This window comes from Peromyscus maniculatus, chromosome 2, assembly GCF_049852395.1.
Source record: "Peromyscus maniculatus bairdii isolate BWxNUB_F1_BW_parent chromosome 2, HU_Pman_BW_mat_3.1, whole genome shotgun sequence".
Taxonomy (NCBI): Eukaryota; Metazoa; Chordata; class Mammalia; order Rodentia; family Cricetidae; genus Peromyscus; species Peromyscus maniculatus.
The window spans coordinates 171,414,582-171,428,041 of NC_134853.1; the positions used below are offsets into that span (position 1 = coordinate 171,414,582).

The 13,460-nt window shown below is 50.7% G+C and overlaps 1 protein-coding gene and 1 pseudogene across 2 annotated transcripts in view; one reads left to right on the plus strand and one right to left on the minus strand.

Annotated features, from left to right (window-relative positions):
- Positions 1–7,511, minus strand: part of Tp73 (tumor protein p73) — a 61,680-nt gene extending 54,169 nt beyond the window's left edge. Inside the window, exons 1-3 of one of the 2 annotated variants that reach the window (XM_076565790.1) lie at positions 7,472–7,511; positions 7,086–7,313; positions 4,578–4,688 (exon numbers count right to left, since the gene is read on the minus strand). Coding sequence is in view for 1 of the 2 variants with exons in the window: in XM_042272555.2 (XP_042128489.2) it covers positions 4,578–4,702 (125 nt within the window). In the remaining variant the exon portion in view is untranslated. Of the gene's footprint in view, positions 1–4,577; positions 4,715–7,085; positions 7,314–7,471 lie in introns of those variants that run through there. The other variant, XM_042272555.2, reaches the window with a different exon arrangement.
- A 2,252-nt stretch (positions 7,512–9,763) lies between these two features.
- Positions 9,764–9,882, plus strand: LOC121827769 (small nucleolar RNA SNORA40; annotated as a pseudogene).
- Positions 9,883–13,460: the final 3,578 nt, after the last annotated feature.

Consider the following 13,460-nt stretch of genomic DNA (forward strand, 5'->3'; position numbering starts at 1 on the left):
CATGGCCAGGGACTATGCCTCCTGAAATGACAGTGTTTCTGGGCTGTGTCACAGCCCAAAGACACAGGAAGCCAAGAACCTGACCACACTGGAGCCTTGGTGCCAGGTGCCTGTTTCTCTCAATCTGCTTCTAGAAGAGGAGCTGCTCTCACCTGGTAGGCTGGACAGAGACTGGGGTCCCACCTGGTGCGAGGCAGAAGTACTTCCCTCCTCAGGGCGAGTGCGGCAACTGCCTTGGCCTGCTGGTCCTGCCCCAGCTGGAAACCGGGTGAAGCAATGCCCTCGCTCACCTCACAGGTGGGAGAATCCCGACCTTCAGCCTGGCATTCTGCTCCCTAGCCAGGTGGTCCTTGGTGTCCAGGTGGCGGTTGCCCTCTCCCGAGCTAGGGGAGGGAAATGCTGGTGATGGAAGATGGATTTAGCCACTCCTTGCAGGGTGGGGTGTGCTATGTGAAATATGAAGCAGCTGCCTTCTCTTCCCTGGGCTGAGGCCATCGGCCATGGAATGGGAATGGGGTTAGAGGAAGCCCTACCCCTCATCTCAGGTCACCCAGGGTTCCCTGTACTTCTTGAAGGAGACAATAGTTGGTCAAACTTCCCACCCATGCCAAGTCACCTGGCATCATGTGGGAACTCAGACAAGACCAAATGAAATGAATACTGCAGGATGCTGACCCGTACCCCTTGAGACAGCATGAATTCCTCGATGTGCCGAGAATAGTATGTCCTGCATCTTATTTGACTAACCAGCAAACAGCCAGAGGCTGAGTCACCTACTCAGGGCACATAGTTAGTGCCTAGCTCTTGACCGCTGCCCTCTACTTCACCTCCCTAGAGGTGACAGTGGTTCCAGTATGTACTCCCACGTTTTCAGGGGAAGTCCCCATTCCTGTTTTTAAGGCCCTGCCCACATGCAGACATCCAGGGATTCCCCTATCCTCTGCTGACCTGCTCAGACCTTCCTTCTGCCCCTATTTCTCCACCCACATGTTGGGCTCATGTGGGACATATGGCATCTAACCCCATCATTTTCTACCTACCCTGACACTCAACCCTGCTAGGCACATAAGGTCCCTTCTTCTCTGTCTACACAGCCTACCTCCGCCACTCTCCGGCTGTGTGAATCTGGGCAGGTGGCATGCTCATCCTGAGTCTCTGTGTTCTCATCTGTAAAGGGATGGTTATGGATTGTCATGTCCACCCCCATAAAGTGAAGTGAAGAGAATGACCATGAAGCGGCAGCTTTGGGCGAGTGATGATCCTGCACAGAGCAGATGCTGAATGCCCAGCAGTCACAACGCCTTTAGTATTGGGGTCACAGTGGAAGAGAATAAGTCAGGTCCTGTTGTAAGGAAAAGGCGGGGTGAGAAATAGCATCTGCGGACTGAGACAGGCCATTCATCTGGTCTCTGCGCCATCACAGCAGCTCTGGTGTCAGCCCTCTTTGAAAGCTGTCTCAAGCCTGCTGAGCACGACCTTACTCACAGACTCCTCAAAAAGCGAGTTGATTTCTATCTCATGGAAGAGGTGAGTCAGGAATAAGCTCATTACCCAGGAGGCAGAATGGATGATGCCTGTGATGATACCAAAGGCTGGGTGCCAGGGAGAAGGACCGGGAAGCCGGGTCTGGACTCTCACCCTATGCCTCCCAGTTATGGTGGGTGGAAACAAGTGGACAGGTGAATTTGGAGGGTGGGAGTCAGAGGTATGACAGGCCTGATGGAGTGAGTTCCTCTGAAGGGACCAGGGGTGGGGCAATTCAAGGGAGCTTGCTGGTGTGACCCACCATGTACCACCAGTGCAGCTGAGCAGACCTCCCCTGGCCGTGTGCAGCAGCAACCTAGAGGAGGAACTCCAAGGGAGCGTGGGTGGGGAGAAGTGGGGAGCAAGACTGGTTCAGGCCAGCAAGGATGGAGTGGAAAGAGGACTGGGGCCCAGCAACTGCTGAGCACAGAGGAGCTCGTGCTGAGGGACAGGAGAGATGGGAGCCTGCATCAGGGAGGTGTCTGTCTAGACACTGTGTACAGGCGGCCAGAACAAGTCTCAGTGGGGTGAGTGCCCTCTGCATGGGAGTTGTCACAGCCTCCCCCTTATGTCTCAGCTCTTCGGCACACAGCCCTACTCCCTGCCAGGCTGCCAGTCACCCTTGTTCTTTCAATCTGCCCTGTTCTGAACCCATTTATACCCTGCTCGCAGTGGGCAAATGGTCCCTTTGTGTGCTGGTCACCATCATTCGAGAGCCTGGGGTTTGCTCTGGGAGGCTCAGCTGCTAGGCACATCACATCGCTGCTGCTGAGGACAGAGGCCGAGAGGGCAAGGAGAGCTACCGAGGTCAGTGATGGGGACATGGACAGAAACAGAGGCTCCAGTGTGCACCCTGACCCTCAGACCCCTGGACTGACCAGCATCAAGACCTTCAACAAATCACCAATTCAGGGGCCCCCATCTCTTCCTGTGTGTGAAGCCCAGATTCTCAAGTCCCTACATTAGGCTGCCACACCTTCCTTGCATGAATGAGCCATGCAAAGCTTTCAGGAGATTCCTGGACAAGGTTGTTACCAAGGATCCAAGGTGAAAAATAGTTCTGTGTCTGTAAGTCAGCCACCTGTGGGTCTTTACGGTCCAGCTTCCATTTGGTTTTGGATGTGGAAGGTGGCTTCTTGGAGGCACCCTCTGTCTCACCCACCTCTCCAAGGACTCACCCACTCCTGGAGAAAGTTCCAGGCGGCCTTTAACCTGATAGAACAAGGAGCCAAACACATCAGAACCCTCTGTCTCAGGCCCGAGGCTGCAAGGGAAGGCTCTATGCTGCCTGATAGCAGAATCCTGCTTGTCATCTGCAGGACTAGGGATGGCTGCAGAGCCTCACCTCTCAGGGTCTCTGGACATCCCCTGGCTCCCTGAGTGTCATGGCATCCGCTACAGGGGAAGAAGCCCATGTGACGCAAAGAACAGACCTGACCATGTTGCTCAGTGAGTGCACCGCACAAAGTTGGTGCCCAGTGAACAGACGTTGGTGGCAGAATGAATCATTTAGTGTGATCAAGTGGTCCTGCAGGTCAGAGAAGGATGGGTGAACCCTGGAGTGAGCTACTAGGGGTCAAACCTCACCATTTGCACCCGAGGTCTAAAAGGCTCCCATGGAGGCTGAGTGGGATGGCTCAACAGTTAAAGGCACTTGCTGCCAAGCTTGATGACCTAAGTTCAATCTCTGGGATGTCCTCACATGCTTTCATACACATATACACACAAAATAAATATTAAAAATTAAAATGACAAGTAAAAAGGAACTGTATCTTCATTTGATCTTCAGTCTGTTGGGAGTTCAGATTTTGGGACCCAAGGAAATGTCACTGGCCACGTGTGGCACAGGGGTACCCTGTGTCCTCTTGCTGGTCCTATTAGCATTCTGTACTGTAGGTACGAGAGCTTCAGAGCATGAGACCTATGAGGGTGACCTATAATGAATGCTAACAGGACCAGCAGTTGAAATAACCAATCAAATCCCCAAGACAACCGTGGTGATATATGCTCACAATCTCAGCACTGGGGAGACTGAGTCAGGAGGATTAGGATTCAGGGCCAGCCTGGAGTACAATGAATTCTAGGTTAGCTTGGGCTACAGAATGAGACCCTATCTTTAAAACTTGGAGGTAGACATCTCTCTTTCAAGCAATATTCCATCCATCTGGGCTCCAGAGCCAAGGCTAGGTCCTATTGAAAGGATTGATGATAAGACACTAGGGTGTGGACCCCCTATGCCCTGTCTTCCCACCCACCCTCTTACCAACGTGTGCACACTGCCTCACGATGCACCACACAACGGAGGTGGTCATGTGCATGCTCACACGTCCTCTGGCCTCGCTGTAACAGTTTCTATGGAGGATTTTCTCTACCTCACCCTGGTAGGACCCTCTGTAATCTGCATTCCTGGGACATTCACCTGCTGTTCACAGGACAGCAGCCCGCATGGACAACAGCAGGAGATGGACCGGCCTGCTGAGGCCCCTGTCCACATTCAGACCAGCCTGTGGGCGGCCATGTGAGGACCATGAAGCCCAGGACAGGCTCAGGCTGAAAGACTCTCCGAGGGTAGGCAGTGGAGAGGGAGCTAAGGAGAGCCACTCAGTTCAGGCCAGTGGCAACATCCTGCAGGACAAACATGGCCTCAGAGGGTCCGGGTAGCTGCTTGGTGTCTCTTGGGCAGGGAATAAAGAGAAATCCAGGTGGTTCAAAGGGGTGGAGGCTGTGGAGACACCAGAACCACGGTTGTTCCCATCCTCACCAGCTATGGGAGACCCTGAAGTCCACTCAGGACAGATGACTTTCCAAAGTGCCACACCATGACGCCTTGTCTCACCAGAACCACAGACAGTGCCTTCTCAGATTGCCTTGGCCACCAGCTTGCCTATGGGGCACTGCTCACCCAGTGCCTTCCTTCTGGGCTACCAGGTGGGAGTTGGTGGGGAAGGGCTTTTGTATCCTGCTGGCACCTTGAGGCTCTTGTCCTGTGAAGGAGGGGGACAGCAAGAGAACCCTGCATCCAGAGCTGGGAGTCAAGCAGAACCCCTGCCTACCTTGGCTGAGCCTCGGCCCTGGGTGGGTCTGTAGACTTGGGTAGAGGTGCTGGAGGCCCCGTGATTTGCAGGCGGGCAGTGGCAGGGCAGTGGCAGCAGCGTCCCAGTTGCCTAGGTGATGACATTGGAGATACGGAAGCTGGGAGGCCTGTGTGGCCAGCTCTAAGCCAGTGGGTGGAGCCTGGCTGGGAGCCCTGGGTCTGGGGACCAGCTAGTAGGCTTACAAGTACTGTGTAGGCTTATATTCTCGACCCCCTACTGCTGGCGACCAACCTGAGGACAGACTCCCACTACCTGGGAAACAAGCTCAGGAGGTAAGAATCACAGGGAGGTGGTTTCTGCATTGTCTGCTCCCCTATTGATGGTCCCAAGCACACAAACTAAGCCAGAAGATGGTACAGTTCACCTACTCACACCTGGGTACCATCTCTCTCCCTGCTTTTCATCCTCGCCTGAATAGTTCAAAATAAATCCTGTGAACCCTGACATCTCAATAACATACCTCCATGTGCTGGCAGCAGCTAAGAACCTGTCCTTTTAAATGTTAGGCACCATGCCTTTGTCCTGATCACACCCACACCAAATCCTGTTCACACCTACACCAAGCTCCAGTTGGTGTGGACCCAGATGATGAGCAGCCAGAGTGCTAAATTCAGAATTTCTACCTCATGTTCTTAACCACTAGTCAAAGGACTTTGTAGGTCTTCCTACTACACTCCTATTGGGATATACTTTATATTGGTAAACTATCATGTGCCATTGAAGCTTTGCAAAAAGTAGACTGTGGGAATAGGGAGGTTCCCCTTGTTTCCCCCAAAACCTTTGTCCTGATACTGAGAGGACCGGGTGGCCAAACCAGGGCCATAACAGGCTCCCTTAGCAGCCCTGGCATGGACCAGACCTTAGTTTCGGTTCACTAGAATGGCCTGGAGCTGAGCAAGCAGTTCTCAGGAAAACCACAACCTAGGGGCAACCAATCAACAGGTGCCCCCAAAGACCTTCTGCCGGCTCAGCAGATGTCCCCCAGACTTCTGATAGCTAAAGACAACTTTCCCTATCCTCTCATCAACAAGCCCCTAGACACTAGACCCCACCACCACCACCAATGGGCCCCTAACCACTACAGCCTCCCACCAATCAGCTCCCAGACTAATCTTTCCTCCACCAATCAGCACCAGATTAATCCCTCCTCCCTGGAATTCCCCTAACTCTGCTTAAAAGGAGCTTGCGACCGCCCCCTTTGGGGTTGCTGCTTGCCACCCCAACTGTTGGAAAGAATAAACGCTCTTGCTAAATTGCATCCGTGACTGCTGGTCTTTCTCGGGGGGGGGGGGGGGGGCTTCTCTCGGACCCTAACAATACAGTTTTAAGATTAAGAAATTTCAATTATGAGCATGCATGTGTTGGCGTGTGCATGTGGGTGTAGTCGCCTTGGAGGCTGAAGGGGTCAAGTCCCCTGGAACAGAAGTTGCAGGTGATTTTGAGCTCTCCAATATGGGTACTGGGAACCAAATTCAAGTTCCTTTAAAGAATAGTATCACTCTTTATATCATGGGATTTCCCCATGATGCTCATGAGGGAACTGTCCTGTTCACACCTAGTCATCTCAGGGAAAGTGACCTCATACTCCTGACCATTGGAGATTTTAAAAAGTACCTTAAGAGGTGGGAGATGGCAGAGCATAGGTATAAAGAAAGTAAGTAAAGAGGGGAATGTTGGGGTGGAAAGGCTTAGGTAAAGAGGGAGGGAAGGGGACTGGGAGATGAAGGTGTGTGACGGGGGAGGATTAACTGGATAAAGGGACCATAAGAAACCATCTGGAAAGCAAGATATCCCCACCTCTGCAACAGTGAATTAACTGAACTGATTCAATTCAATCAATTCAAGACCCAGTCCACAGGGGAAGGGACACCAGTATCTGGCACAAGCTTCACTGACAAGCCAGGTCTGGAGAGGTAGTACACCAATGTTGGGGGGGGGGGTCTTTTCCTTCCTTCCTCCTCCTTCCCGCCCTCCTTCCTTCCTGTCTGTCCATCTGTCTGTCTTTCTCTGCTGCTCCCTCCCTCATTTTTCAGACACGGCTTAACTATATATATATTTCTGGCTGTCCTAGAACTTGATACCTAGACCAGGCTGGCCTCAAACTCACAGAGATCCACCTGCCTCTGCCTCCTGAGTGTATTTCTTTCTTTTTTTTTCTTTTTCTTTCTTTCTTGCATATTTCTTATAGTTAACTACATTGACATAGCAAACTGCCTCCTAAATTTCTGTGCGTATTCCTGCAGACACAGGCACCTTCCAGCCTCCAGCAGAGATGCTTCTCCCCTCAACAAACAGTGGAAAATGCAGAGATTCACTTGCCCAAGGTGCAGAAAAGTGACAGATGAGGACCTGATCCTAAACAAGTCACCTATATCACACCCTCTAAGGCCCAGGGAACACTGTTCGGGAGGGGGAGCGGGGGAGTGAGACCCAGAATAGACTCAACTACCGTAATCATTAACTTACCTCAACTGTACCTCCACAGGTCCACGCAAGACCAGCCCACTCAGCAATCAGTCAAGGAAGGGAGAGGGCTTGAACTATGGGCCCCTGGTGGGTTCTGGGAGATGGGGACCATTGTCTTCGGCTGTGTGCACTGTACTGAGCACAGTGGGCTCCAGCAGATAGTTCTTAACTCACAGCCTACAGTCGGCCCAGATATTCATGACTGGTCACAAAACAAAGCAAGCCAACCTGAAGGGTGGACATGTGTGAAATTCTAAAATTAAAAATTTTAAAAATAAAAATAAGAAAGCGTCCACACTGTCATAAACTACAAAGGTCAGTGGGTGGTGACCATAGTGGAGCCTGGAAGCAAGAGTTCCACAAAATGCCAGTTTGGGAAACGTTACCTGAGATGGTGGCCCTGCTCTCCTGGCTAAACTCAAGCCATACCCAGTGGTCAAGTCTGAGCATTGTGTAATAGATGACAGAAGCTTTGTGAGACAACAGGCCCTGGGCAGACAGACCCCGAAAAGGAAAGTGGTGGCTGAAGATGTCCCATCACTGATCCTGTCTCCTGCATACCTTTCTCTGTTCAGGGACCCAAGGCCCAAGAGCTGGGGTACAACACATACCACACACACACACACACACACACTCGGGTCAGCCACACTTGTGGGTGTGGCTGAGGTGGGCCTGGGCTCCATGGGCAGTGGAAGAGCTTCTGAATGAACACAGGCAGTGCTGGTGAGTGCAGTGCTGAGGGGGCCTGGTCTCACCGCTGTGAACGTAGTGGCATCAAACAATGAGTGTTTCTTCTCACACAGGACTGGAGGACGGAGCCAAGGTGGCTAAAGTCAAGGTGTGGCCACATGGGCTTCCTCCATTCCACAGAGGCTGCTGGAGGGCCTGGCTTCCATACCTCTCAACTACTCCAGACACCCAGGCCTTCCATCTTTGAAACACCTGTCTAACATTGCTTCTAGCATGACACCCTCTCTCTGCCCGCCTCTCTCTCTCTCTCTCTCTCTCTCTCTCTCTCTCTCTCTCTCTCTCTCTCTCTCTCTCTCTCTCTCTCTCTCTCTGTGATGGCATTGGGTTGCCTGGTTAATAATCCAGGATGATCACGGTTGTCACCATCCCTGAAGCAGGAGGAAAAGCTCTGGGGGAATTAGGATGGGGTTACCTTAGGGAGCTGGTTTCCAGACTAGCTCACAGATGTCTTTTGAGCCCTGTGCTCAGAGCCAGCCCTCAGCCACTCTGAGCTTCCAATAGAGATATTCACATCATGCTGAAGTGGCAACGGTCAGGGCCCCAAAGCCCTAGTGCCAATATTTACTCACTTCTGAGGCCAAGGGCTGCCTCAAGTGGGCCCTGTATCTGCTCAGTAAGACAGGACATGCCTTTCAGAGGTCAGAGACTGCCCTGGCGATAGCCAAGGCCAGGGAGTTTGGCAGATGGAGGTATAGTTAGACTACCTGCCCTCCCAACCTGCTTGACTCTCAGGGCATTCTTCCTTTGTCTCATCTGAATCTTCAGTCCTGGCTGTTAGCTGCCCCACCCACTGCACAATTGGTCCCGAGAGCGTGTAGGAGTTAAGCAGAAGATGTGATGGATACCTCGTGTTGATGCTGTGCATTTGGCATGAGTGTTAGTATTTACACCTATCAATAGACAGGTCCTGGGTGCCCTAAACACAATCTTGGCCAAACCTTGTGCCTTTCAGTGCATTTGACTGTGTCCTCTAAGGGAGAGGCCTCAGAGAACAGGTACTAGGGCATCACTAGAAGCCTCCCTGCTTGCTGAAGTTTCTAATGGTCCCTTGAGTGGCAGATCCAAACAGCCACTCCTGCCCCACTACAAGACCTACTCCCACCCACCCCTGAACAATACAAAGTGTATCCTTGGAGACTGGCTTCTGTGCTCCGCATGGGCTATCTTATGATGTGGTAGGCTCAGTGAACTCCACATTACTCAAGAGGCCTGCACTCTGCAGGACAGAAACCTCAGCTTCAAACTGATACCACTGAATGTCAAAGGCTTAGCTTATAAAGTTTGGGTTCTCTAGCCCCACAGCAGGGCCTAGTATACAGCAGGTACTCAACAATCAGCAAGAGATGAATGTTTTCATGGTGGTTTTGTGGGTGGATGGATGGATGGACAGGTGGATGGATGGATGGATGGATGGATGGATGGATGGATGGATGGATGGATGGATGGATAAATGGATGGATGGATGGATGGATAAATGGATGGATGGATGGATGGATGGATGGATGGATGGATGGATGGATGGATGGACAGGTAGATGGATGGATGGATGGATGGATGGACAGGTGGATGGATGGATGGATGGATGGATGGATGGATGGATGGATGGATGGATGGATGAACAGGTGGATGGATGGATGGGTGGATGAGTCATAGGTGGATGGATAGATAAGTGAATAGATAGACAGTGGATAGATGTATACAAGGATGGGATAGATACGTAGATGGATGGAATGGATACATGGACAGGTAGATGGGTAGGTAAATGAAGTCGTAAGTGAAATACTTTTTTTTTGGCCCCTTCTACAATCCTGTTCTGAATTTAGAAATTCAGGAAGCTCATACACCAAAGGCTTGTCCCCACTCTGGTAAAGCTGGCTGGGGGGTGTTTTTATCAGCCCCTTGGTAGAATTATAACACATGGTTCAAGTATCACCTGCATTGGTATTGAACTGGTGGACTTGGAGAGAGGTGGTAAAAATCAGTCCTCTTTTGCAACCCAGAACTTATTGTTCAGTTTAGTTTTGATCCACATAATAACCATGGTAATCAAGACAGTGCAAAGTGGCCCGGCGGTGGTGGCGCACGCCTTTAATCCCAGCACTCGGGAGGCAGAGGCAGGCGGATCTCCATGAGTTCGAGGCCAGCCTGGGCTACCAAGTGAGTTCCAAGAAAGGCGCAAAGCTACACAAGAGAAACCCTGTCTCAAAAAACAAAACAAAACAAAACAAAAGACAGTGCAAAGTAATGATGTGATAAGATTAATCCCAAGAGTAAAGACTTGATAATTTTAAAAATATACATGGCTCAAGTACTATGCTATTTGTCTAAATGAATATTTTCTGGAAACTGTTAACTCTTGCACAGTCTAGGTGCCAGCCAGGACTTGGGAGTGAGGCTAGCAGCCCAGAGTTAATCCACATTATAAAGTATCACTGTGGCCAGGGGACGAGAGCAGGACACATCTGTTCTGCAAGGCTCTTCAGATGCCCTACAAGCTCTACAGAAACCTGACACCTTGCTGGCACACCAGGAGAAGCCATGGATAGCACTCACCCTGTCCCTGTGAGGAGCTCTTTGGTCAGAGTTCACTAGCAGCTTCTTCTGTGGGAGACAGGTCCTCTTACCTGAGAGAGCAGGGCTTGGAAAGTCCAGCCCACCATTCAGAAGTGGGGTGTTCCCACCATAACTTTTATCACCTTCTGACACAATTTTCTTCCTAATAAAATTCCATTAGGTAGCCCACACATAAGTTTGGCTCAAGAATTAAAAAGCACACATAGGGCCAAAGGGACACAGAACGAGGGGCTGGGAGCTGACTCAGCACTCACGAGCACATACTGCACTTGGGAATTTGACTCCCAGCACCTACACTAGACAGCTCACAACGGCCTGTACCTGCGGCTCCAAAGAGATGCAAGGCTTCTGGCCTTCACAGCACCTACACTCACAAGCACATACCCATACACACACACACACACACACACACACACACACACACACACACACACACACACAATTTAAAACAAAACTTAAAAAAAAAAAAAGAAACAGGAGTTTTTATTACAACCGAGGAAAGGAAGGCAGTAGGCACATGAAAGTTCCGGTGTCTCTAAAAATAACTCAAGCATCAGATACGACAACCTTAAAGAAACGGCCGTGTCTCCCAAGTGGTTTGCATGCATTGACTCAAGGAGGCTGGGCTGACTCAAATGTGTTTTTCACATTTGTTAAAAGTTAAAAGTTATGGTGGGAACATCCCTCTTCTGAATGGTGAGCTGAACTTCCCAAGCCCTGCTCTCCCAGGTAAGAGGACCTGTCTCCCACAGAAGAAGCTACAGTGGCACATTTTTGTATCAAGAGCAGACCCTGTCTGTAGCTCTGTCGTGTTTTGAAACTCACATCTGTCACACAAAGCCTGGGCAATGTTCTTGGAATTACTCTGACCCCAATCTTCCTGTGGTCTACCTCACTATTTTTATCCTAATCTATCATTTTCACATTAATCCAATTAGCGCCCTGTTTACCAATGCCTCATTTTTTAATTTGCAGCTTCATTCTATAAGCTCAGGGACACTTTCACAACCTTGTCTCTCCTCCCTCATTACTGCCAAATAATTAGTCAAGGAGGTGTCCCTGATCAAAAATTAAGGGCCCAGAAGCAAGCTGGAGCATGCCTTATTCCGAAAGAAAGAAGTGATAGGAGGCTGTTGCAATTACAAAGGCTTGTTGATGGTAGTTGACCACGGGGAGACCAAGGATGGTTGGTAGTGGCAGGAAGGAGGGGGGCCCACGTCGTCTGATCCAAGTCTTGCAGATCAAAAAGCGCTGTACCTAACTTACATGGCGATCACTAGCAGAGTCTCCTTCTCTAGAATGGGAGCTGAGTCTAGTCTGTATGGTGTGGTAAAGAGTCCCAGGGACTCCAAAGAAATGAGGGCTTGGAAAAAGAGTGGGTCTTGCTCATGGTCTGGGCAGCACAGATAACAGGAAGCACCCATGGCCACTGGGAAACTCACCTTCCCTTTGTGGTCCTACAGCATCTAGCAAGGGCTGCTGGAATTTTTGCAGAAGAGAGACCCCCTCTCTAGTATGAGCCCGTGCCTCTGCTGCTGGTGAGATGCCCTGAAGATCCTGCATGTCCTCTCCCCAACCCTGGCACCAGGGATGCTCTCCTTGATCCCCACAAGGGCCAGGGATTCCAAGAGGTCAGCTGAGCTGAGAGTTTCCAGGGGTGTTCTCAAGCAGGGCAGCCTCCACCTGGAAGGTGGACATTGCTGGGTGAGCCTGGAGGTCTCAAAATCCAAGTCCCGGGTTTAGCTAAATCCAGAGGAGGGACAGCCCAGAAGTCATTTCTAAAGTCCAGGATATGATGGAAGAGTGGAGCTTCCTTACCCTCTATGAAGGACCCACTGAAAGGTGTATACCATGCATTTTGCCCACAGAAGGGGGGGCACGTGCCTAATTAGCACAGCTTCCCCAGACACCCCCTCCCAGGGATGGCAACTTCTCTGAGCAGCAGGTGAGCAATTAAGAGTCCCAGCTATCCCCTGGGAGGGATCTGGCACCTGGCAGGGACATGGGGACAGCCCTTCTTAGATACCGCAACCCTGAGCAGGCTGACAAAGCCTGCCCTCATGGGTCTCTTGCCCAGACCCTGCCTCCTCCAGGCCCTGCCCCTGGTTGGCAAGAAGACAGGGTAATGTGGTGGGTGGTGCCCAAGGAACCTATACTGGAGCTGGTTGCAGAGAGGCTGTGCAAACTTTCCTGGGTACCTGATATCCCTGCATTGCCCCCCAGGGGTTCTCAGGTGTGGTCCATGGTGGCCCAGGCAAGATCACAGGAGGGGTGCAGCCTCGGCTTCTCCAGAGAGCCTGGTGTGGAGGCAGGTGGATGACTCATGACTCCCAAGGTGGGACTTGGGACGCTCTAGCTCAACACATGACACAGTAGCATTTGAGAAAACAGCAGAAGTAGGAAGACTATGCTCTCTGTCTCTCATCCTTTACCCCTGTAGAAGACCATTGATAAATGAGACTTTGTGAAATGCAAAAGATTTTGTACAGAAAATGAAACAGCTACTTAAGCAAAGAGACAGCACAGGACAGAAGGAAGTCTTTGCTGGCTACACATCTGGCAGGGAATTGATATACGGAGTATGCAAAGAGGGGCTGGAGAGTGGGTCAGCTGTTAACACTGGCTGCTCTTCTGGGAGCTAGGTTCAACTCACAGTACCCACATGGTAGTTCACAACCATTTACAATTCTTGTTCCAGATGACCTAACACTCTCTTCTGCTCTCCATGGGAACCAGGCACACATGTGGTGCACAGACATACATGGGGGCAAAATATCCCTACCCATAATATAAGAGAATATACAGAGAACTCAAAATACTAACTACATGGGTTACAAAGATGGTTCAGCAGTCAAAAGGGGTCACTGGTGTTGCATAGGACCTGGGTTCACTTCCTAGAAATTGTATCAGGTGGCTTACAACTGCCCATATCTCCAACTCCAGGGAATTTGACACTTGGTCTGTTTGGGTTCTTGCACACATGTGTTGCACATACATAAAAATACAGCAAATAACAGGTGGTTGTTGTAGAATATTATTTTAAGATGTGTT